The sequence below is a fragment of the Camarhynchus parvulus genome, chromosome 18 (assembly GCF_901933205.1).
Source record: "Camarhynchus parvulus chromosome 18, STF_HiC, whole genome shotgun sequence".
In the NCBI taxonomy this organism is placed as follows: domain Eukaryota; kingdom Metazoa; phylum Chordata; class Aves; order Passeriformes; family Thraupidae; genus Camarhynchus; species Camarhynchus parvulus.
Window position 1 is genome coordinate 2,371,682 of NC_044588.1, and position 22,889 is coordinate 2,394,570.

At 43.6% G+C, this 22,889-nt stretch overlaps 2 protein-coding genes across 2 annotated transcripts in view; one reads left to right on the top strand and one right to left on the bottom strand.

The window, feature by feature from the left end:
* Window positions 1–3,049: 3,049 nt before the first annotated feature.
* C18H17orf58 (chromosome 18 C17orf58 homolog) lies at window positions 3,050–7,566 on the top strand. The gene is made up of 4 exons (XM_030962265.1): window positions 3,050–3,345; window positions 3,787–3,867; window positions 5,382–5,573; window positions 6,660–7,566. The coding sequence occupies exons 1-4, from the start codon at window positions 3,147–3,149 to the stop codon at window positions 6,845–6,847; spliced, it is 660 nt and encodes a 219-aa protein (XP_030818125.1). The 5' UTR covers window positions 3,050–3,146; the 3' UTR covers window positions 6,848–7,566.
* A 3,329-nt stretch (window positions 7,567–10,895) lies between these two features.
* The window catches only part of BPTF (bromodomain PHD finger transcription factor), a 53,548-nt gene continuing 41,554 nt past the window's right edge, over window positions 10,896–22,889 (bottom strand). Inside the window, 8 exon segments of the mRNA XM_030962235.1 lie at window positions 10,896–11,803; window positions 13,310–13,496; window positions 15,231–15,315; window positions 16,210–16,402; window positions 17,295–17,468; window positions 20,675–20,931; window positions 20,933–21,019; window positions 21,440–21,665. Coding sequence (XP_030818095.1) covers window positions 11,767–11,803; window positions 13,310–13,496; window positions 15,231–15,315; window positions 16,210–16,402; window positions 17,295–17,468; window positions 20,675–20,931; window positions 20,933–21,019; window positions 21,440–21,665 — 1,246 coding nt within the window. The 3' untranslated portion in view covers window positions 10,896–11,766.

Genomic DNA, 22,889 nt, shown 5'->3' on the forward strand with positions numbered 1-22,889 from the left:
AGCCCTGAGCTTTTGGGAATCCTATTGAAATGCTTAATTAAGGCAGGACAAAACAAACTGCTTAAACTAAGCAACACTGAATCCCATGCCACAGGCCTTGCTGAGGGTTACATTTTCTGTCAAGGGTGGCTTTCAGGAGCCTTTCAGTGCCTTTATGGAGTTTTAAATTGTTGGTTGTCCCTTAAAGTCATGAGCAGCTTCCACAGCACCCGGCAGCAGCTGGTGAGTTAAACTGTCACAATGGAAATCTTGTGTAGCAATAAGGTCACTTAGAAATAAGCCTTCTGAACTCAGTAATCCAAATCAGGGTTGGCTTGGTGTGTGAAAATTTGCAGAGTTCTTCATGATGGCAAAAAGAGATTTAAAAATAAAGCTGTGTGGGATCAGCAGAGCTTTCCCTTGGACTAGACACTCACTACTGCATTTTTCAGTCTGAAAAGAATCACAGAAACTGATTCCTGAAAGTAAAAGATGAGATTAGCAGCTGTATCACTGGAGGTGGCCAGAAATCCCCAGATATGTTCCATTGTCATGCACGTCCTTTACAGACCCTGTGTCCCAGGGCTCTGGTGTATTCCAGCATCTCCCAGTTCCCCCCAGAACACAGCTCTCCATAGCCAGCCTTGTTCCCTAGGGTTTTTCCCTACAGAGTGCCACAGGAGGGTAAGACTCTCCCCAAAATAAAAATGTGCTGCCAGAACCCTGTGTGGGTGTGTTATTCCCAGGACACAGGTGATGCAGCCAGGGGGTTGTTCCCTTTGGGAAGGAGCACATTCCTCCGGGCAGGGCTGGTGGAGGCAGCAGCTTGGTCCTGCTCCAGTGGGTTGTCCAGCCAGTGATTCCCGTTTCCCCTCAGGCTGCCTCTCATTAGCATGGATCGGGGGAAGGGCATAAAAGGCTCCAGCTCATTTTGAGTCTGGAAAAACTTTACTTCAAAATGACAACTCAAGTGTTCTGGCTCCTCTGCTTTGTCATTAGATCATCTTCTGGTAAGTCTGTTACCTCTGGAGCGGGGCTGGGGCACGTCTGAGGCTGAGGACATTCCTACAAACCCGGGCAGCCCCCAGCCTGCAGCCTCTGCAGCAAGTAAGGGCTCGAGAAAGAAACATTTCAACGTGTTTGTGGGATGGGAATGTAGATTGCAATATTTAATTTGCCAGCATTGGGAAGAATTAAGAGCACCTGGCAGAAGCAGGCAGGGAGCTGGTGCTCCTCTGTCCTGCCAGCCACCAGTGGCAGGTGAAGTTGGATTTGCTTCTGCATCTGGGATCTTTATAATTTGTATGTGACCTTTCTATTTTAGTCCCCTTCACCTGTAACTCCAGGTGTCTGACTGACTTTAACATGTTCAGTGTGTCCTGTGTGTGTGCAGCAAGCTGTCCTGAATGGATTTGTTTGGGTTTTAGTGCCTCACTGACAGAACAGAAATAGCATTTACATCTGTTCCACTGAGATTTGGTTATGTTGCAGTCGTATTTCTTAGGTTGCAACAACTAGACAGGAATATGTTGGTACAGGAGGAGGAACCTCAAGGTCCTGAACAGATTGAGTAGAGAAAAATGAACTATTTCTTGATACAATCCGTGACTGAGAAGGCGTGATAAAGTGGTAGAAGAGTTTATTTACACTCCCAAGTCTGAGACACCTGTTCAGAGGGCACAGCTTCACACTGAACCATCTCCAAGTCCCCCTTGCCTGCTGCTTTTGGCAGCTTGGACTTCTTCCACCCCTCTCTCCATGGACATTCTTTTGACTTTACGTGTGGCCAGCCCAAATATCAGGGAATCTTTCCCATGACAGCAGCTGGTGAGAGCACAGGGGGAGAAGTGGCAAGGTCAGTAGCTGAGTCAGTTACAGGAGATAAACGTTGTTCATCTGTGTATGTCAAATCTCTCTTTTCACACAAGGAGCTGGGATCAGCCTCCTACACAGGATAACCACGGCCGTGAGCACCAGACAGAGGCTGTGTGTGGGTGAGCTGTGTGAAAACTCTGCTGGCTCGCTCCAAGCCTGCAGGGAAGGTCTAAAGGAAAAGGAAAATAGAGTGCCAGGGGAAATTTCTCTCCTGCCTGGCTAAACATTTTGGTTGTTTTTCTTTGTGAGGTTCAAAGGATCAAGGTGAAGGTATAAATGGAAGTGTAGGTGATTGCCCAGCTTGTGTGAACAGTGCCATTAAGTTATTTTTTCCCTGACACTTATTATTTCCAGACACTTCCTCTCTTTTTCAAATGTCCTCTCAAATTAAGCAAAGCCTTGAAATAATCCTTACTCAGCAGCACTAGCCTAATTACTGCTACTATATGCTCAAGTCAGAGATCCAAAACTGTGGATAAAAACCTTTCCAGTAGCACCCAAAGCTGCTGAAGAGTCTGGATGACATTGTCAACAGGCATCCCATGGATGGGAAAACCAAAGAGTTCTGCTGTCATGGTCTCTTAAACAAGCATCCCAAATGGCAACGTGAACCTTGTTTCCTCAGATGCTCCCTGGAGATTCAGGGGTTTGAGAAAAGGGTTTGTTTTTAATTTGCAACAATAATAAAGTAAAAATGCAAATCTCCTGTTTTGTTCACACAGCTGCATTCCCTGTACTGGACCTTCAATATCTGAGTGAAGGAATGAGGAGCTCTACTGTGCTTCATCCATTGAGCTATTTATTAGTTTTATATCTTATTGTTGAAGGCCTCACTTAGGATTTGAGCCTCAAATCTTCTCATTCTGAAACATCTGAAATAAAAGACTTAAAACACTGATTTCCCCTCTCTTTTTTTGCCTGTAGGATCCCTGCTCTATGCTGAGAAACCTGGCCAGGCTCTGAGCAAAGATGTTTTCAGTGCAGCAGCTGAGGTTCAGGTGAAGGAGCCAGCGCGGGGCACGGGCAGTGCCAGCGGGAACGCCAGGGAAGGGCGGCTCCCGGGAATGCCCCCCGGGCCCCCGGGCATCCCCTCCCTCACCCCCGACAAGAGGAAACGCGCGGAGCCTTCCCTGGAGAACAGCACAGGGCCGAGGAAGCACCTGGGGCAGCTCGGAGGGCTCCGGGCCCCGGGGGCTGCTCCCGGCCGGGCCAACAGGCCGCACCCGGAGCGGCGGCGGGCCTGGGCTGCCAACAGCCTGGGGGCCCTGCGAGCCCCTCCCCGCCCTAAGGCCATGGCCCTGCTGGAAACCCATCCTTTCCCGGACTCTGGAACGGGGGAGCCCAGTGATCCTGACACGCTGCACCACTTCAACCGAGCGGGGAAGGGAATGGCCTACAAAGAGCCCGACCCATCTGGGAGGATCCCCAAAGCCTCGTGGGTCACGAACCGCTGGGAGCCCAGCCCGAGGCACTGGGGTGTGCTGGGGACAGGTGAGAGACAGGCTTAGCACAGCGGGACAGATGAGGGACAGGCTGCTCACAACGGGACAGACTGCACAGAATGGGACAGGCTTAGCACAGAGGGACAGGCTGCCCACAGCGGGACAGGCTGCATAGAGCGGGACAGGTGAGGGACAGGCTGCCCGGACTGGGACAGGCTGCACAGAGCAGGACAGGCTGCCCACAGTGGGACAGACTGCCCAGAGCGAGTGGGACAGGCTGCCCGGACTGGGACAGGCTGCCCAGAGCTGCCCACAGCGGGAGAGACTGCCCACAGTGGGACAGGCTGCACAGAGCAGGACACGCTGTCTGGAGCTGGACAGGCTGCCCATGGCGGGACAGGCTGCCCACAGCTGCCCAAAGCTGGGACACAGTGTGGGGACAGATCCCCCAAGGGCCCCGGCTGTCCCTCAGGCTGTGCTCCTCTTGCAGACGGTGACAAGGAGAAGCTGTGTCAGAGCGAGTGCAGGAAGGAGCGGGATGAAGGGGAGGCTTTCTGTGCCAGCGAGTTCGGTAGGTGCTGTCCCCCTCAACCCACAGGGACAGAGCACCTTCTGTCCACTTGTCACTGATACTGCACTGCTACTTTTAAAATACTGTGATTAAGATATGGTAAGTATGTTCAATAATTACCAAGTATTCAAAAAGGACCCATCACAGCTCTTCATAAACATACTTACATTACCCTTTCCCTACCTTGGGCTAGTTCTGCCCTTTTTTCTGTTTCCTCTGGAGGAACAGTGTCCTTGGGACTGGTCAACTGAAAAGACCAATTGTTTTAGATACTCTCAGATTAAACATTACAGCTGTGTTATTTATCTCTTACCATTTAGAGCAAGTTTGATTTTGGAGATTGAAATTTGAAATTAAAATAAAATAGTGAACCAAACAGAAAGAAGGCTGTGATCCTCTCTCTAGAGAGGCTTCTTCTTGAAGTTCCTTAGGATTCAGTGTCTTTAGTCCTTGTGTTCACACTGATGTAACTAAAGGTGGCAGGAAACAGCCTGGTATTTTTGTAGACTTTGTTTAAGGACAAGCATTTTCTGACTGAAACCCTGCCTTGTGCTTACAGAGTTGTGAAACAGATACCAACTTTTTCTCACAGTATTTTAAGAGATAAGGAAAATACAAGCCCAGTGGTAACAGATGTTTCCATTTGTAGAACATAAACACGTTAGGAGACATCTGTTTTCTCTAAATGGAGAAGCCAGGAAGTGCTTTCTACAAATGCTGTCCTGCTTTGGTTTTTACCACTCTCACACATTCCTGTCCAACATGGGCTTCACAGCAACCCGACCTCTGTGTGTTTTAGCCCTTAACAAACAGCTCTGCTCCTAAATTGAAAGGACAGGTAGGAAAAAGTCTGAGCAACAGACGAGCCAAGGTTCCACAGCAGCCATCAGAGAGAGCTTTTCCTTTCTTTATATTTACAGTGCAGATAAAAGAATAAATGACTGGATCAGAGCTCTCCCCCTGAGGCAGGTGTAACACCAGGTGCAGTAGCCCCACTGACACAGAGCTGTTTTCCCAGCCCTGCACTCAGCTCAGCACTTGCCAGAGCCAGAAACTGGGAGAGCAGCATGAAGTGATTGTCTGAGCTCCCAACACAACCTACTTGTGCCCCTGTCTCTTGGTATGACAAAGGCCTTTTATTTCAAAAGCCAAAGTGTTTCATTACCAGCTTGGCTTTGTACTTCGTTGGGAAATTTTAAATTTGAAAATTTTACTTTGTTAGGTAAATTTGCACACTTTTTATATATCAGGATAGAAAATGGTACTAAACCCATTGCTTTCTTCACTAAGAAACATCTCAAACCTGTAAAGCACAAGTTTTGCCAAGCAGCAAAACTTCAGGCAGTGACCTCACCAAATGTGATTATTTGAAGCAATTCCTGCTGCCCACTCCCAAGCCAAAGGATTCCTGCTGACACTTCCTTTACAGCATTTCAAATTACAGCCTTCACACATACCCTGAAAATTGCCACGATATAAAATCTGATCCTATTTTCCCCTCTCCCTTAAACCAGCAGTGAATGGAATTGTTTATAACCTGGAGAGCCTGGGCCATGGAGTGCAGTGGATCACCCTGCTGGTGGACAGTGATGGATTGTACAGGATGGGCCGCCTCTATGTCACTCCTGACGCCGCCTTCTTCCGAGTTCACATCTTGGTTGTGGATACTTTCAACTGCAGTAAACCATGTCCAGACTTTAAACTTGGTAAATCATTCCAGCTAAATCCATTCTGCTATTCCTCTGCATGCACTGCAATCTCAGTCTGCCCTACTTTAATAGGCTTAGCCTGGGTTATTGGGAAAATTTGGAAGAAAAGTATTTACTCAAAGTTGAGGCCTTTTTTCCATCCCAGTTGCTCAAAACTTTCACAAGAGAACCAACTGCATGAAGAAGTCAGGTACCAGCATAGCCCTTTCTTAATTCTGTCCAGTTCCAAAATGATGGCAAATGATGGGTTCCTAAAACAATACAAGCAAGAGCTTAAGCTGGTGTTTTTCAGTTTTCCTTTTGTGAGAAACAACTGCTCACTTTGAAAATTTAAAAAGGTTTATTAAACCTTGACAAAAATACAACAAAAGGACTATATAAGGAAAAATTTGCAGCACTGGGAACTGCCTCTCATGGATACCACATGGCTGGTTCATCTTCAAGATGGCTGCTCAGTCTTTTATACCCCTGGGGGTTGCATCAGCCAGCCCTGGCCCCTCCTAAAGTCTGTCAGTCAGCTCTTCTGTGCCATTTATCAGTGGAGACTGGTTTCTTGTAACTGGATTGGAGGTCAGGTGTTGCTGCACCCCCTAAGCACCAAGCTTTTTCATTCCCACCTGCCCCATGCAAGGGACATGTGCAGCCTTCTTTGTACCTGTCCTGGACAGCCCTGGCTGTCTGATGGCAACAACACAGGGGGGAAAGGGAACCATGGGGAGAACAGAGGACATCTAAACTACAGTAACATAACTACAGAGCACCAAAACTTTTCTTAATATTCACACAATAGTCATCCCTTAACTGTGAGAGCCAATCATCTTATTATCCATCTATAACACTTTTAAATGCAAGTTTGTCAAATACCAGCATTTCCCCCAAGAGTAAATCATCGTTTCCATGCCAGCCCCAGTCCCAGGTCCCAGCAGAGCTCAGGGTGCTGCAGTGGAAGGCCCGTGTCCAGGATGTTTCCACAGGCACAACTTGACGTTGTGAAGAACAACAACACGGTTGTCTGTTCCCACCGCTGGTGCCCTCGGAGTGACCCCCACTCACTCCGTGTTTGTTCCGTTCCTGTCGTTGCAGGCAGCCGGTACATCGTGATGGGGCACATCCACCACAAGCGCCGCCAGGTGCCCGCCTGGCTGCTGCCGGCCCTGCGCGGGCGGCTGCGCCCGGGGGACGGCTGGGTCGGGAGCGGCAGCGGCTACGTGAGGAGATTCAACAGGAAAAGGGATCTCAGGGTGAGGGCAGCGCGCTCCAAGTGTCCTTAAGGCTCCGGGGCTCCGTCCAGGACGTGGGAGCAGCGGGATCCACCCTCGGAGCGCACCCGGCCGTGGGCAGCGCTCCCGCCTGGAGCCGCAGTCCAGCAGCTGCTTCTGTGCTTCAGCAAACACCGGATGCCTCGGGCAGGCACCCCTGGCGAGGCTCAGCACAGAAGGCACTCTAGGGAATGTTAACCGGCCGGGAATTTGCTCCAGCTGCTTTCAGAGCCACAGGTTTTTGTTGCTTCCCCTGCTGCAGAGTGCCCCGAATAATCTGTAGTAACTGTAATGCAGAATTCTGGCAGTTTCGTCCTCAGTACACAACAACTGCACTTTGAACCTTTCACCTTGAACACATTAGATGATACCACAGCTTTATCTACACAGGATGTTCACTGTGCTTTCACAGTTCTGCCCAATGCATTTGATTTCAGAGAAACCAACACCAGTGAGTACCATTTGTATTATTTTTGTCTCCTCAACCGTGTCCATGGTATTTCTGAAAATTACACCATTCTTCAGCAGAGCTGGATGTTCACACAAAGCATACAGAATAGAGTGTAATAATTTGATTTTATGAACACTGACTGAAAGCAAATCAAGAACTGCAAAACACAAATGCCCAGTTGCATTTTCAAGTGATGGTGCAGGGAATGCAAAATGAGCATGGGCTGCACAAACTGGGTGTGCCAGGGCACTTCGTCCCAGAGCTGTGCTGAATGCCATTCCCCAGGAGAAATATTGCCAAGCTCGTACTTGCACAAGAGTAAAGTTACTTTTTAAATCAAAAAGACAATATTTTATTACCTTTAGTGTGGTGAAATTGAGATGTTGTTCCCAGTCAGTATTTGCAAATAATAAGTCTGTAAAAAAAAACTAATAAAATGCTCATGAGGTTCTGCTTTCACTGTCTCCTGGGTTCTGAAGACCCAAAAAACTCATGTAATGATGTTGCACAAAGGCAGCATTGTGTGACAAGCTGGCTGAGGATTTGATACATATTTATATTAAGAAATGTAAAAAATTGACCACAGCTTAAAACCCCCATACTCAGCAATATGATGTCAGCTGCCACAGGAAGCAGTGGCTTCTATAGAAGCATTTTCTGTTTTGAAACAAGGTAGTTCTGACACCCTGTACTTGTCACACACCTCTGCAGCTTCATTTGGTGTCACTGGAAAGCCATGGAGCAGGGGAGGGGACAGGCTATGCTGCATCAAGTATTTCTTGACATGGAGCCAAATACCAAGAGCAAACATCCCCTATTTGGGACCCAAAAGGCTCTTACTGGATAGAAATTTACTCACAGCATGAGTCTACCTAAAAAATACCATGTCTCACTTTTGGTATGTGAAAGACTTTGCATGGAGCACAGCATGGATTGATGGAATTTTCCTGAGAAAATCTGAGGGGGTTTTGATTTGGCAGAAGGACTGTTCTGGCAATGAATCAAAGCTCTGGAGTGACTGGGAGGACAGAAGGAGGAAGGGTTACATGTGCATCTTGAGTTTCTTTGTTTCTATTTTCAGGGGAAGTCCAGGACTAAGCAGCAACTCCTCCAGGCATCCCTCCCCAGAGCAGTCCTGAGCCCCATTCCTGTTATTCTGCTGCAGCCCAGGGAAGTGTGGGCACAAACCCAGCCTGTGCCTCCCTGGGGCTGTCTCTGGGAAGGGACAAACACAGAGCTAAGGACACCCCAAGCCTGAGTTCAGTGCCCATAACTGACACAAAACACACAGATGTTGCTCTGGGAGCCTGGAAAGTGATTTACCCCATGAGCTCTTCCTGTGTTACCAAGTTACCTCTTACCTTTCCCTTCTTGACTGGAAGGCCCCTCCTTAAAATGTTTCCACAGAAGCTGAGCAACAAACCCCTGTGTGTCACAGCCCCACTGAGACAGGGCTGGAGCAGGACTGTTGTCACCAGGCTCATCACATCCTAAACACACCTCCTGAACAACAATTCCCAGATCGAGAGGATTTCCAGTCTTGCGCTTGCTATTCCAAACCCCTCCCAGCAATAACCACACTGGGAATGGGATGGCACTCACATTCAACAGCTGCCATGGTAATTCTGGTACCTCACAGTCAGTAATTTCCAGCAGGATAAGAATGGAAAATTCTGCTGCCACCACACAGAAATCTGGGTGTAAGGGAATAACTGTTCTCATCCCATCTGTCCAGGAGTTTACTCAAGGCTTTTGGGTAAGCCCAACTTACTGTACTTTAAATCTCCATTAACTTCTGCATGAACTAAACTGAGATTGAGGATAATTACTTCAAAATTAAGGAGACAGAAAAGAAAATCAACCTGGCACAGCTCACATTATCAATATCTTACAACATATGACCATTTCAAAACAACTGTTGCAATAATTTAGAAAATACAAAGAAGACAAGGACTGAGCAGAGATCACAAATCTTATGAACTTTATGCTTGATGGCAGGTGGGGATTAATTACAAGTGATTTATTTTCTGTAACACCATTTAACTATAAAACATCACCACTAGCAAATCCAGAGAAGTACCTTGACCTGCCCAATGGACACTGAACACATTGAAACAGGCTCTCATGGAATCACAGTATGGTTTGGGTTGGGTGATTAATCAGCAGGTTTAAATTGCATGGATGGGTTATTTCCCTAATCAGCCTGGTTCAGTTACATATGATCTGGCGAAGCCGAGACCTATATCCAAGAACATTATCAATGTTTCACTAGAAACACCACCAAATCCATGTCAAACACATTACTTTATTTGTCTAGGATGATGTGTCCTATAAGGTACAAAAAAGTACTCTTCAGTTTGCCACAATTTGTTAAAAACAGCAATCTATTGCCTACAGGTAGGAAAGGTTTAAACCATGTCAGTATGGAGTTAAGTATGAATAAATAGTACAGAAATGCTGAGAAGTTGGGGTGAGATGCAGGATATGTCCCAGTGCTGTTAAAGGTGAGATTTTTCCTTGTCCCATTAAAACACAATGCTTACAATATGCAGCATTTTTTTTAAATGTCAAAGGACAACATAACCTAAATGCAACTACTCTTCTTTGACTTTCAGAAGCATAAATGGATTATTGTTTCCACACTGAACAATTAGTAATTTTCACAGATTGGTTAAATGACAACATTTGTATGTACAAAAACACATGGGTTTTTAGTAGACAAAATCCCCCCAGAAGAACCTGAACACCTGAGCTGGAAGTGTAAGAAAGGGTGGTCAGTAGCAACATCTTTTTTAAGAAAAATAACAGAGGAGGTTCTTGCATAGCAAGTTGTGAGGTTAAACCCAAAAGGAGCTTATCCATAAATCAGGTAAATCCGAAACCACTGTAGAACAGAAGTTGACTGTGAGTTAGTGCAAAAGCTGGTCAGGTGGGTGAGGAGCTGCAGAGAACCCAGGGCTGGGAACTACAGACAGGTACCAGAGCAAGTCAGTCACACACAGGGAAGGAAAAGCCTCCTCATCTGCAGTTTGCACTTTCTTGGGCTCCAGTTCACCCCTCAGGGCAGCCCAGGAGCCCCCCGGGGACACAATTACAGGTGGTGCTCCACAATCCCAGAGCACCTGGAAAAGGTCACGGAGCTCCAGTGGGCAGGAAAACCTCACCAACAGCTCCTGCCCTGGCCCAGCTGGACAGTCAGGGCTGGAATCACAAACATCTCCTGCCCTGGCCCAGCTGGACAGTCAGGGCTGGAACCACAAACAGCTCCTGCCCTGGCCCAGCTGGACAGTCAGGGCTGGAACCACAAACAGCTCCTGCCCTGGCCCAGCTGGACAGTCAGGGCTGGAACCACAAACAGCTCCTGCCCTGGCCCAGCTGGACAGTCCATCCGGCACCCTGTGGGAATGTGACCAGGGTAACAGGGCTGGAATCACAAACAGCTCCTGCCCTGTCCCTCCTGGACAGTCCTTCTTCAGGCACCCTGTGGCAATGTCTGATGGGGATGGGTCCCACTCCTTGGCCATTCCCACCCCTGCTCCTGGCAATCCCTGCACAGATCCCCAGAGTGTCTCACACACGTGGCAGCGCACACTCAAACACACCTACTGCTGTGGGGAGAACAATGATCTCCATTTATTTTGTTTCATATACATCCATATTTTGAATTTTAATACAAAAGAAAAAAAAATTAGAATCTGACAAATGTTTACAAACAAGATACCTTCAAATAGATTTTACTCAGTTCAGTCTGGTGCAGAGTAAATGACAAATTGTACTGTTTGTTATATTCAAGGCAACAGAGTCTGTAGTCCATGACCACTCAGCCCAAATTGTATGCAAGCTTGTTTTTATCTACCATGAATGATAAACTCCTTGTTGATTCCCAGTCCTGTGTGTGTGCACATGTGTACATAGCAGCTCCTTTCATAGAAAGAAAAGACATCTAGAGGTCTTCTTGTACTTTTACCTACAGGAATCATGTTAAGATACAGAATGGATTACATGGAACCAGGGCTGGATTTTATAAGAAAAAATAATTAGCTGACAAATGAGGGCAGCAATAAAAAAGCGTCTTTTTTGCAACAATAAATAAATACAGTCAAAGTTTTCTGTGTGGACTTTAAACCAGCTTCTTCACTGAAGAACAGACGTGGCATTTCCATGGAGTTAAACGTGACCCCATTTACTGTATCTTTTTTCTTGCTCTCTTTTTCTCTCTCCTTCAACAAAACAAAGTTTTCCTGCTTCTGCCACAATAGTACAACAATTTGATCTTGACAAGAAAGTGGTGCTGCTGATTTTTATTTCTTTGTCCTTTGGACAAAATAAGCCAAGAATATAATTTGACTGTTGTGACCAATAAAAACGCAGTTTACATCGAGTCTTGTCAGGATAACCTGACTAAAAACATCTGGCTCCTTAATTAAAAATTGTCAGACAACCAGATCCTTGCTTGTGTGTTTGGTTAACACGCTGAACTCTAAGAAGCTGTAGACTGCAGTTTGTTGTTATGGGACCTGCAGAATACAGAAGAAAGTGAAGAATTAAGCACCCTTCAGTTTGGAGAACACAGTTGTTGCAAGGTGTAGCCAAAAATAAATCACAATAAGGGAATTACCACCATGTTGCTTTCATTTATTTTTTTCCCCTTCAGAAAAAATAATAATTCTTGCTCTGAATTTTAAGCCCATTTTCTCCTCCAGAATACAAATATTTCAGTACTTGGAAAATGCAGTGTGTCACTGGGATATTCCAAAATGCCTGAAATCAGTTTTACTCATATTTACATAATAGTAGTCCATCAAAACAAAAGAAAAAAGACATTTTTAGTTTATAATATTTATAATGAGGTCTACTTTGCTTAAATTTATTCAATGAGTCTTTGGATTAACTTAATAGGAAAAAAAACTGAACAGGCATGTTAAAATCACATTTTTCTAAGCAGAGTTCAGCAAAACTCCTCTTTGACATTCACAGATTTATTAGTGACTTAAACTAAAACAATAAAATACAAGGTTTCCACGATGAATTTTTCATTTTTCTCAATACAGTATTTGGGGAACGGAACAATTTTTTTGTTAATACAGTTATGTTCACCAGTGTGACTGCTGGCAACAGAAATAACATTTACTTTTTAGGCAAATGATCTGGATTTTTAGGGCAGTTTAATGTCATTGGATTGTACAATAAAAGAAAGTGACCCCAACATCCAGTTCTGATTCCAGTTAAAAAGTTCAGACTAAAGATATCACAATCTGCAAGAAAAGAAAGAAGATGGATGGTATAAATGAAAAACAAGAACAAAAAAGATGCAGCAGTGAAATTAGTGTGCAAGCACAGGGAGTGCTGGGGACCCAGCTAATGGCAGTGACACAAACATGGGTTGAAAACTACCTGACAAAAATCATTATTACAGTATTGAACTGGAAAGAAAAATGGATATTCTTTTTCAGGAATGTCTACATAAGGGAAACACTGTATCAGCCCTTCTTCAGAAAAAAAAATTAAAAGCTTAATTTTGAAAGGTACATTTTGAATTATGTTTCATTTTCCATACCCTACTTTAAACCTCACTTACTCCACTGTTTCAAAGGTGGTAAATGATAAAAAGAGGAGAGAAGGAGTAACACTGAAATACTGAAGTAATTTAATTTCTTTCATTGGATTATAAGCTTCACAGCAGGATTGTCTCTTACTAGCATGAGAAGTATTTACTGCAGAGTAGAACATCAGCACAACTTGGGCACAGCATTTGCCCTGATCAGAAATTAAGTTTTCTGCAGCAACGAGTTGAAGTATCACTCAAATTTTGCAAATTTATGATCCCACCCAAATTTTTAACAGTTCCTTTTGAATAAACATTCCAAAGTAGCCTTCATGAAATCATATTTAAGCCTTAATTTTGACCAAATTCTCCAGGAAAGCACATGGAGCAGCAAATCCCTGTGCAAATACAAGATAAGCTTAGAAAGGAGATTTCAGGGGCCAACACAACACCTGTGGTTAGGAACACTCCAGCTTACCTGCTTGCTTTAAATCCTTTTAGTTTCTGTACAAAGAAAGACTCGAGAACTTCTGCACACTGGTAGAAAGGGGAGTCACTGGGATTGTAGTAACGGCAGTTATCAAAAATTTTGGTCATGTCTGCCACAAACTCCGTCACCTTTTTGTAGTAACGTTTCAGGATTCTTTCTTCCATGGTAGCAAGGTCTTTAAAGAAACCAAAGATTATTTAAATGAGAGACTTTCATCCTAAACAGAAATCTACGTTGTCAAGACTGTGGGAAACAAGGCATTATCCAGATTAGAGGCTTTCCCAGGAATTCTGGTTGTGACTGGTGACAGCAGCAGCTCTCCCTCAGAAGAGACCCTTAGGCATGAATATGTTGTGTGCAGGTAAATTCAATAAAATGCAAGAATCGCCATGACCAGGGAAAACCTTTGCAAGGAGCTCCCACTTTTTGTGAAGAAATGAAGGGAGAAGGTCAGAGAATGAGGATGTACATGAAACAGCCATCACCTACTGATTATTCTTTGAATTCCCGCCTTGCTTTGAGCAATCAATTCTCGTGGGCATGTGCACATTACACACGGCACAGATGAAAGATTTCAAGTGCAAGGTCATGCAAAATGCCAGAGCTCTCATCCTTACTGACCAGACACATCAAGGAGACAGAAATGGTGATGTGAGTAGTAATTGTCCTGTTCTAATGCAAATATCAATTAAAAACAGGGAGAGGAACAAAACTTGTCAAATATAAATATAGCTGAGTAAGTGTCTAGTGGCACTTTTAGCCAGAAAAACAACTATCTGCCCTTGGAAAATGCCTTGAGGTGCTTATTTTGAAATGCCAGTGCTGCCAGAATGTGTGCAAACAACTGCAGATAGATCTGCATTACCTGGTGTATTTTAGTCAGATTTACTTGTATTACCAATGTCTTCTCCCCTTATTTAAGTCAGAAAGGGCTAAATGCACTTTTGTATACTCCATCAATAATTCTGTTATTTGAGCTTTCCTTATAAACTTTAACCCATCCATCATGAAATAAGAGTTGTTCAGCATTATCATAACAGCACAGTCCAAAACTTTGGAACAGGAAAAGGACACAATTCCTAAACAAAATATTATTTTCAGTCAAAATACCAAAACATTTTGCCAAGATACTAAACTGAACTTTCCTTTTCTAGGATGAGTAAAGAGTAGGTGAGAAAGCTCAAATGACACACTGGCTCTCATTTGGAGATCTGGAAAGGTATTGGTTCAATACTGTAAGGAAAGAAATAACATTCCCAACACCATTTCTGTCAGGAGGTAGATTTTCCTAGGAGGTTTCACATGCAAGTGCTTATCCAGTTTTAACTGGTGAGCTCTAAGAAGATCAAAGTAAAGCACTGGAAAGCTGCAGCATCTCCCCTTCCACTTTGCCCACATTCACAACATCTGAATCCTTTTTTTCCCTGCAGCTTTAAGGAAAAATTACACATAATACAAAATTTACTATACTATCAAGTCAGAGGAAGATAATTTTGAACTCCATCTTAAGGTGCTTGTCACACTTCCACAGCATCACCTCCTCCTCAGCCTCTGGATTACACATCCCAACCTTTGGAGGAGGAGCTCATTACAAAGACAGAAAAAAATAGTCCTCTTAGAATACAGAAATTTAAAGCCATGAATTCTATGCTACTGCTGCACTGACTTCCACTTTCATCTGTAAGACTGGCAGCATTTAGGGTGGAGGAGTCAGCCTAAGAGCAGATAAAACAGCCCTCAGGAACTTCTGAATGTATCAGTGAGAATCACAGTGTTTCACCTGCCTAACCTGGGTATTTTGGAAAATATGGCTGGAAGTGGTCAGCAGGAAATGAATTATTATTAAATGAATAACTTGCTATTCCAAAGGCCAAACCCACTCACTGAGGCTGCTCTCATCAACACTTACCCATTGGTTCTTTGATGACACCATAATAATCTGGGGCATCGTTGGGATCTACTGGTTCTAGGAATGGCCATGCCATCTTGTGAGCCTGGCAAGGAAACAGGAGAGAATGAAAACATACAATTAAGTTAAATTACGCACTATTAATAGGTAAATATTGTCATCCTTTTATCTGTTGGGGTCTGGAGTTGAATTTCAGGAAGAAGGAAAGGAAAAGGAACCAGTTCTCATCTGATGATTGGGTAAAGTTTTAAATGTCAGTGACCCAGTAGCTGGGCTTCAAAACAGGAAACTGAAATTCAGACATAACAGGATACTGTGCTGAACAGGCTGCATGGAAAAGTATGGCATGAATTTACTGAGAGCGCTTTCAAGTACCCTGAAATTAATACACTTTTATAAATGTATGTGAAATACAGGCAATGCAAAATATTACTTACAGGATTTCTGTTATCATAATTTAAAGGATTTTACCAGAATTCGTAAAAATTCCTTATAGTTGTAGCAGAAAAGCCTATTTGGGAGTGACAGACAAACCAGAAATATCAGACAGTGTTCATAATTCTTATTATGAGGATGCCATCATTTACATGCTGATGTTCCCCTGTGAGAACTCTCCTGAAATCTGGTAACACTCAATCAAAGTAAGGAAGTGTGGATAACAACCCACAGCAAACTGATCTGAGAACAGAACACTGCACCTTCCATACCCTGTGCAGCTGGGCTCCCACTCTCCATTTTGGGATTCTAAATCTGCTTCCTTTAAAAGCCCTTCAATGAAGGGATTGTTTAGTTTCACCCACCCAGGAGCAGTGATTTACTAATTATTGTAAATACTCCTCAGCACAGTAACACCAAGCAGGTTTGCAGCTGGCACAGCTTTGCTATTCCCCAAATTTCAGAGCTAATAAGGAGAAATCCCCTCTTCCTGCCAGACCCACTGGTCTGTCACACTCCCTGGTGCTGCCATCCTCATCCTCACCTGCAAGGAGCGCAGGACCCTCCTCAAGCCTTCATAGTCTTTATCAGTGAGGGGGCTGAGCACAGTCATGGCATCCTCTGTGGACTGGCACTGGGGGCACACGTACTCATCGATGAGATCGGCCTCGCTCTGCAGGATGCCCACGCAGCGCCCGTGGTACCAGTTCTGACACCGGTCACAGCCAATGTAAAATCTGCAAGAGCCAAACCAAGAGTCAGAGCCTTCATCTAGCTCAAATCCAGCTTACATTTAACCACATAAACCTGCCATCCCCTGCACACAAGCAGATACTTGGCATGATTAAAGACAACAGTAACGCCAGATTTCAGAGTGACAAATTCTACTCCAACTGATTTTGTATTTACAGACCACTTCAAAACATGTTCCTAAATTTTATACTTTCAAGCAATCAAGATTTCAAAAATAATTCCTCTGCTTTAGAGATGAAAGGAACAGTGTAAAGCCAGAAGCCTCACCCAGCCAGTATCCAAACCAATTCAAGATGCATTTTGCACAAACTGGACTACAACTAGGGCTTGTTTCACTCCATACAAGCACTTTTCATATGGAAGCTTCAGCCTTGTAACTGAATACAGAGGGAGTATTCTATGACACAAAGCCTTACAGTAAAAGATGTATATAATTCACACATGTATGATCATATACCAACCATATACCCCCCCACAGTAAAATTATATTCTCCAGCCAGATCAGATTAAAGCACAAAAAAATCCACTAAATACAGCATTTGTCTTTTAGTCTTTCTAATCCATCCCCTGTTAAAGAAAATAAAATAAAAAAGAAAACAAATCCCAATTTAAAGTACATAGTGTTTTAGTAGTTTGTTGTTAAAAGGAAAAACCACAATACATTTTGACTGCCCTGAGGGACTTGACTTTTCCTAAACATTTACTGAACAGAAACATTCGGGAGGGGGAGACAATTACTGGAAAGCAATTTGTATTGCGAATGAATACAATATATGCAGAATAACTCGTTTTTTACTCTTTGCAAGGAACAGGAAAGCACAGTCAGAGCAGTTTTGCTACCTAGACATGGAATAAGAGGTTCTTATCCGAACTCACTGCGACTCATCATAAGGTGTTCTGCAGATACAGTACAACTCCTCACTGCTGCCCTCTTGTGCCCGTTTACACTCATTACAGATGTACACATCCATTTTCTTAGCCTCCTTTTCTGTGATTCCAACACATTCTCCATGATACCAGTTAGTACAAAGATCACAGCCAATATAGAACCTAAAAGTGTTCACAATGAAAATGACAATGTAATTGTCATTTCAAATGGCATGGCACTTTTCCCTGCATTTCTCTCTGATGCATTTGATGCTGGGCTACCTTCTGTCTCAGCTTCCCTGCTCCCTATTCCTTACAAACTAACATCTCATGCTGCAGCTAGACTGGCAGTAAGGTCACTTGGGTCAATTTTAATTCATCAAAATGCACATGTATTAATATGTACATATTAATATGTAACCAGACTTTGACAAAGCTATGGGCTAACAATCTACTGACTTCAAGGCGTGTGTGAAAAACTGTCAAAGGCACAAAAAGACAAGGCCAAAGGAAAAGGTTTACATTTTCAAAATTGCAGCTCAAAAGCCACTGAAACATCTCTTTAAGGTTTGAAAATGTAGGTCTCAGTTAATTTAAAAAACAAAAGCAAAGCGCAAACACCAACTAGGAGTTACGAGTACACTACAAGAACATGCAACCAGCAGTGTGTAGGTACGTCTTGGTGTAACATGATACCAAAGAAAATGGGGTCAGGGCATGATTGTCAATTTCAAATCTTGGTGGTTTCTTTTTTTGGGAGGGTGTGCACTGAAAAACTGATAATAAACTACTTAAAACTGTGACAAAGTGGGATTTTGAGTGAATAATGCTTCCTCTCAGACACAGCTGTGTGACAGAACCAGGTATGGTATGACACAAAGTGAAGGGAACCAGGGACAGAATCATGGGGATGGGACCTTGCACAGAATGATGTGACAAAAGTGTAAAATATTATGCCAGGATGTTTGTAACTCGTGTATGGATCTCTCAGAACACACCTATGACCAGTGACAACCAGATGGGCGACGCTCACATCCATTCTCTCTGCCTAAGCAAAAGCAAGCGGAGTCAGATCCTTCATCCTCCTGGATTTTGGAGACCCCAACCCCCTGCCAGGTGCTGCTGTAGGAATTCCTGCCACCCTGACAGCCTGCAGGCAACAACACCCTGGGGACACCACGGCACCAACAGGGCAGCAGCTACCCCATGTTCCACAGGAAGCATCTCTGATTTCCTGGGCCTCTGCACACATCCTGATGCTCAGATCCTGCCTTTTCTCTTGTTTTTTCAGTCAGGCAAATCCTAAAATAAATATCACACAACCCAATTTCCATAAAGAACGGCCAGACATCTGACAACTCTCAGCAAACTCAGCCTGCACCCCATTCCCAAGGGGGGCTGTGGCTGCTCCTGGTGATGTGGGAGCACATTTGCATCCAGGTGTAGATGCTAAACCTTGCCACTGGAATGTGGAGCAGGTGCCACATTATGATTTAACAAATAAGTTGGAATCTCAGTAGGAATCTTAGAAAGATATCCTTACTGACCATCCTTGAAAACAGTGTCAGCAAATCCCTGTAATCCTGGAGTAACATGAATGAGAACTAAAGATAAGAGATCTGCAATAAAATGCACAGCACAAAACAACTTACAAGGTTTTACTCAATCAAAGAAAATACACAGGGTATTCGTAAAATACCACAAAAAGCCACTTGGCTTTTCAAGTAGCACAACCATCTTTTCTGAAGTAGAAAAGAGACACCAGCACAAAGAGGAAGATCCTACATATACATTAAAAAATTAAAAAAAATTCTCAGAAAACTGTTTTAAAACTTGACTAATTCCTTTCCAAAGAGAGAAAGGACTCTGTACTTCAACAGTACAGACATCATTTGTAGGAGCATCAAATTTAAAATTCACAAAAACAAAGCAGCAAAGCTCAATCATATTGCTAAGGATACTAATGAGTTATTAACATTTCTTTGTCTTGATGTTTTATTCAGTGCACTGAAGCACATTTCCGAATTCAAGCTACCAAAATTCACTCTATGACCACTGGAGTAACACAAAGTCTGACAAACAAATCCCTCTGCTCACTCACTAAGTCCAGATGCAGTAACACACAAACCTCTGGTTATCACAATCAGAGAACAGGGTCCCTCCTAAGTACACTGGATGACAGAAAACCTGACACAGACACAAAGTTAAGTGAGGCCGGGGACCCCTCTCAGAGGTGACAGTGACATAACAGCCAGAGCATCATTCTGCTCTTCCTGCAGCACTGGCAGTCCAAGGAGCAGCCCCATTTCCCACACTGAAGTCACAGTGCAATGGTCAGAGCTACTCAAAACCAAGGTGAAAAAAACCCTTAAATACCTCAACTTTGTTAAAAGACATAATTAAAACCCAAACAAGGCTAGAAGGAACCTCAAGAGATCCCCTAGTCCTGGCCCTAAATTTGGAACAAAGAACCATGACGCATGGAGTGAATGCACCACTCCAGATCTATGGTTTCCCTGTTATCAGCCCTTGAAGTACAATCAAACGGTACCAGTTCTTACTTTTGGGTATTGAAACTTACTTGGAATTGGCCTGAAGTCAAATTTATTGTTCATACATCTCTGCACAGCTCTCAGATGTGAGAAAACCATTACTAACTACTGCTGTTAGTCACCTCTAGCTAAAGCAGCAACATGTAACACTAACCCCTGGAATCCTCTGGATTCTCCACTCCAGTACTCGCACCAATTCTTCACAAGCACTGTACACAGAGTAAATACTTGTCCTCATTCACAGTCAGAATCAAACTACAGAGAACTGCAGTTTTCACTTTGTCAAATGCTTGAATATTCATTTTTATCAACCCTAGCATACAAATAATAACGCATAGAAACCATTTCTCCCTGAAACATTGTCCAAAGTGAACTGCAGTCCAGTGACTCAGAGCCCCCTTTACTGGTACTGCCTTACAAAAAAAAGGCACTTATTGGAAGACGGTACCGAAGCTACTTCTGAAGAACATCAACTGCTTCTTCAGAAGGAATTGCTCAAACCAAATTGTCACTTGCTTCTGAGGCAGAGGCAAAACGGCAAAAGAAAGAGTAACAGAGCAGAGGGAAAAAAAGAAAGGAGTATGTGCATGTGAGACAGGAAGGTCACACAATGGAGACATGCAAACAGTAAAATATAAACCACGCACAGTAACAGTATCAATCGAGTATGTTAATATTTGTAACTGCTAGTGGAAAATAGAGACTTTATTCTCTACACCTCAGTGATCCCTGCAATAACCTGCCACTAGCTCCACTTCTAGCACTACCTGGCACTAAGAGCTGACACTAGCCCTAAAGCTGAGGACATGCAGGAGGGGCTGGGGCATCGCTACTCACTTGGACTCGTCGTAAGGCGTTTTACAGATGCAGTAAAGCTTTGTGTCCTTCTTCGTTTCCTTTGAGGTAGTAGAAATCATTTTCTTTTTCTTGGACTTGGAAGCTGAGGAATCTTTCTCCTCCTCTCGTTTCCTCTTCTGGGAGGAGACTGGCACGGGGACAGTGGTGGAGGAGGAGGAGGTGACACTGGCTGCTGGCAGCTGTGGCGGTGCTGGTGGCACTGGTGGCGGTGCTGGTGGGGCAGCGGCGGCGGCCGCGGGCGGCTGCGGCTGCTGCTGCAGCAGCTGCTGCCTGGGCTCGCTCTTTTTCTTTCTTAATTTTAGTCAAGTCTTTCTTTAGCTCCTCCTGAAGTGTATTAAATGAATAAATAGAGGGAGGCACTTCATATGATTATTGCAAGACAGGGTTAAAATCTAGGCAAAAATCCCCAAGCTTAACCAAAAGAAAACAATTAAATCCATTTAAATATGCATTTTTTCATGTTCTGAACCTACAATTCACGTAATATTAAGGGATGACATTCCTGGGCTACAGTGGCCCACTGGCTGTAACTTATCAGAAGCTGTTTCATGAAAGAAGGTAATTTCAGTCCAGAAGAAAACCAAGAGGTCCTCAAAGGACATATGAGCAGCTTTGCAGAGATCCACAACCACAGCTTCTTCCTGTAAATTTCCTTAAAATCTCACTAAGTAAACAGACAAAGATTAACACAGAGTTACTCTCCCCAGCTTAACATCAAATTAGCCTTTGAGACTCTGTCCTTACCTGCACTTCAATCTGCAGATCTTTGTCCAGAAGTGCTCTTTTTTTCAGTATTTCAGCTTTCAGCTGCTCTTTATGCTTGAAAAGCAGAGCTGAGAGCTTGGTCGCGTTCTGTTTGCTCCGCTTCTGCTCCACACTCTCTTCTCGCTTCCGTTTCTTAGCTGCCTGTTTTTCTTCTTTGTCTATCTTATCCAGAATATATTTCATCACTTGGTTGCACACAATCATTCTGGGGAAGGAATAAAGGAAAAGGACATTGTGCTGACCTGCCTGTTTATTCCCAGTTGAGAATGCAGAATCAATTCTCCAGTCACTGCAAGCTCATTATTGTATTTCCTAAGATGTACAAGGTAAATTTAGCAACACCCAGTGCTTCCACTCCTGCTTATTTACTAGAGCACTGCTGGGAGAGATCAAGTCCCTTGTTAGGCTCAAGAGGGCCAATCCCAATTTCACTTAAATGATCTGAGTACTAATTGTTCCTCCCCTCCCCCATCTGATTCCCAACAAAGCTTTGGCTTTAGTAGGATAAGAGAGATTTTCGCTCAATTCAGTTTCCTCAATTTGTTTGAAGGAGCTGGATTTTTATTCTGATGCATGAAAGTGAGTTGGAAGCCTGCAACTTCTTCAAAAACAGACATTTCTATGCTCTAGTGAAATACTACAAAGATTTTGTGTTTTGGCATAAGGACTGACAAACACTTTTCACTGTATAGAATTCACTCTAAACAGTTCCCAATTCCTCCACTAATGACAGCTCAAGATGAGTTTTTTGTCTGCTTGTTGTACCTTCAACTATAAATCTATTTTCCTGCTCACTTGTTTTGCACATTTCATTTACTTTGCTTTATATTTCAATTAGAAAACGAATGTATCGGGGTTCTTCTGAATTTACTTTTCCCTTCCCCATTCTTTTCCAAAACCATTAGAAAACCAAATGCTTCTTGTTGCCAGAGTGACCATGAAAAACAACTCCCACTGAGCTGAGAGGAAACAGCAGAATAGCAATGGCCAGGACAAGCAGCTGCTGGCAACTCTGTGGTCTCAGATATTTTGTCCTTTGATAGACAGCTGGATTTTGATGACAAATGGAATATGTAGATAAATATTTGCAGGGTCATACAATTTTGTTTAGTTTGCTCTTTATACCTACCCTGTATCTACTTTAGTCTGTTTTTTTCACAGATTAAAGATCCCCATACTGTATTTTTGAAGAAGAATAAATCAGTGAGATGCAAAAGCAGCTGCACCACCAAGTTAGTTAGAACCATTTTTTTTCATCTTTCTCTTAAATTGGGCTTTTGTCAGTCGAAACACCTATTTGGTTATCTGACACCATGAAACAAAGAGCATATCCAATACATCTTTTTCTTTATGCAACTGTGAACAGTAAAGGAGTGGCACCCAGGGATAGTGTTGTAATCAACTGAGCTTGTGATTTGATGATCAAAAT

Coding starts and splice junctions, on each gene's coding strand:
- C18H17orf58 (XM_030962265.1), top strand. CDS start 3,147: ATGGCCCTGCTGGAAACCCATCCTTTCCCGGACTCTGGAACGGGGGAG. Junction 3,346..3,786: donor CTGGGGTGTGCTGGGGACAG/GTGAGAGACAGG, acceptor CTCCTCTTGCAG/ACGGTGACAAGGAGAAGCTG. Junction 5,574..6,659: donor ATGTCCAGACTTTAAACTTG/GTAAATCATTCC, acceptor CTGTCGTTGCAG/GCAGCCGGTACATCGTGATG.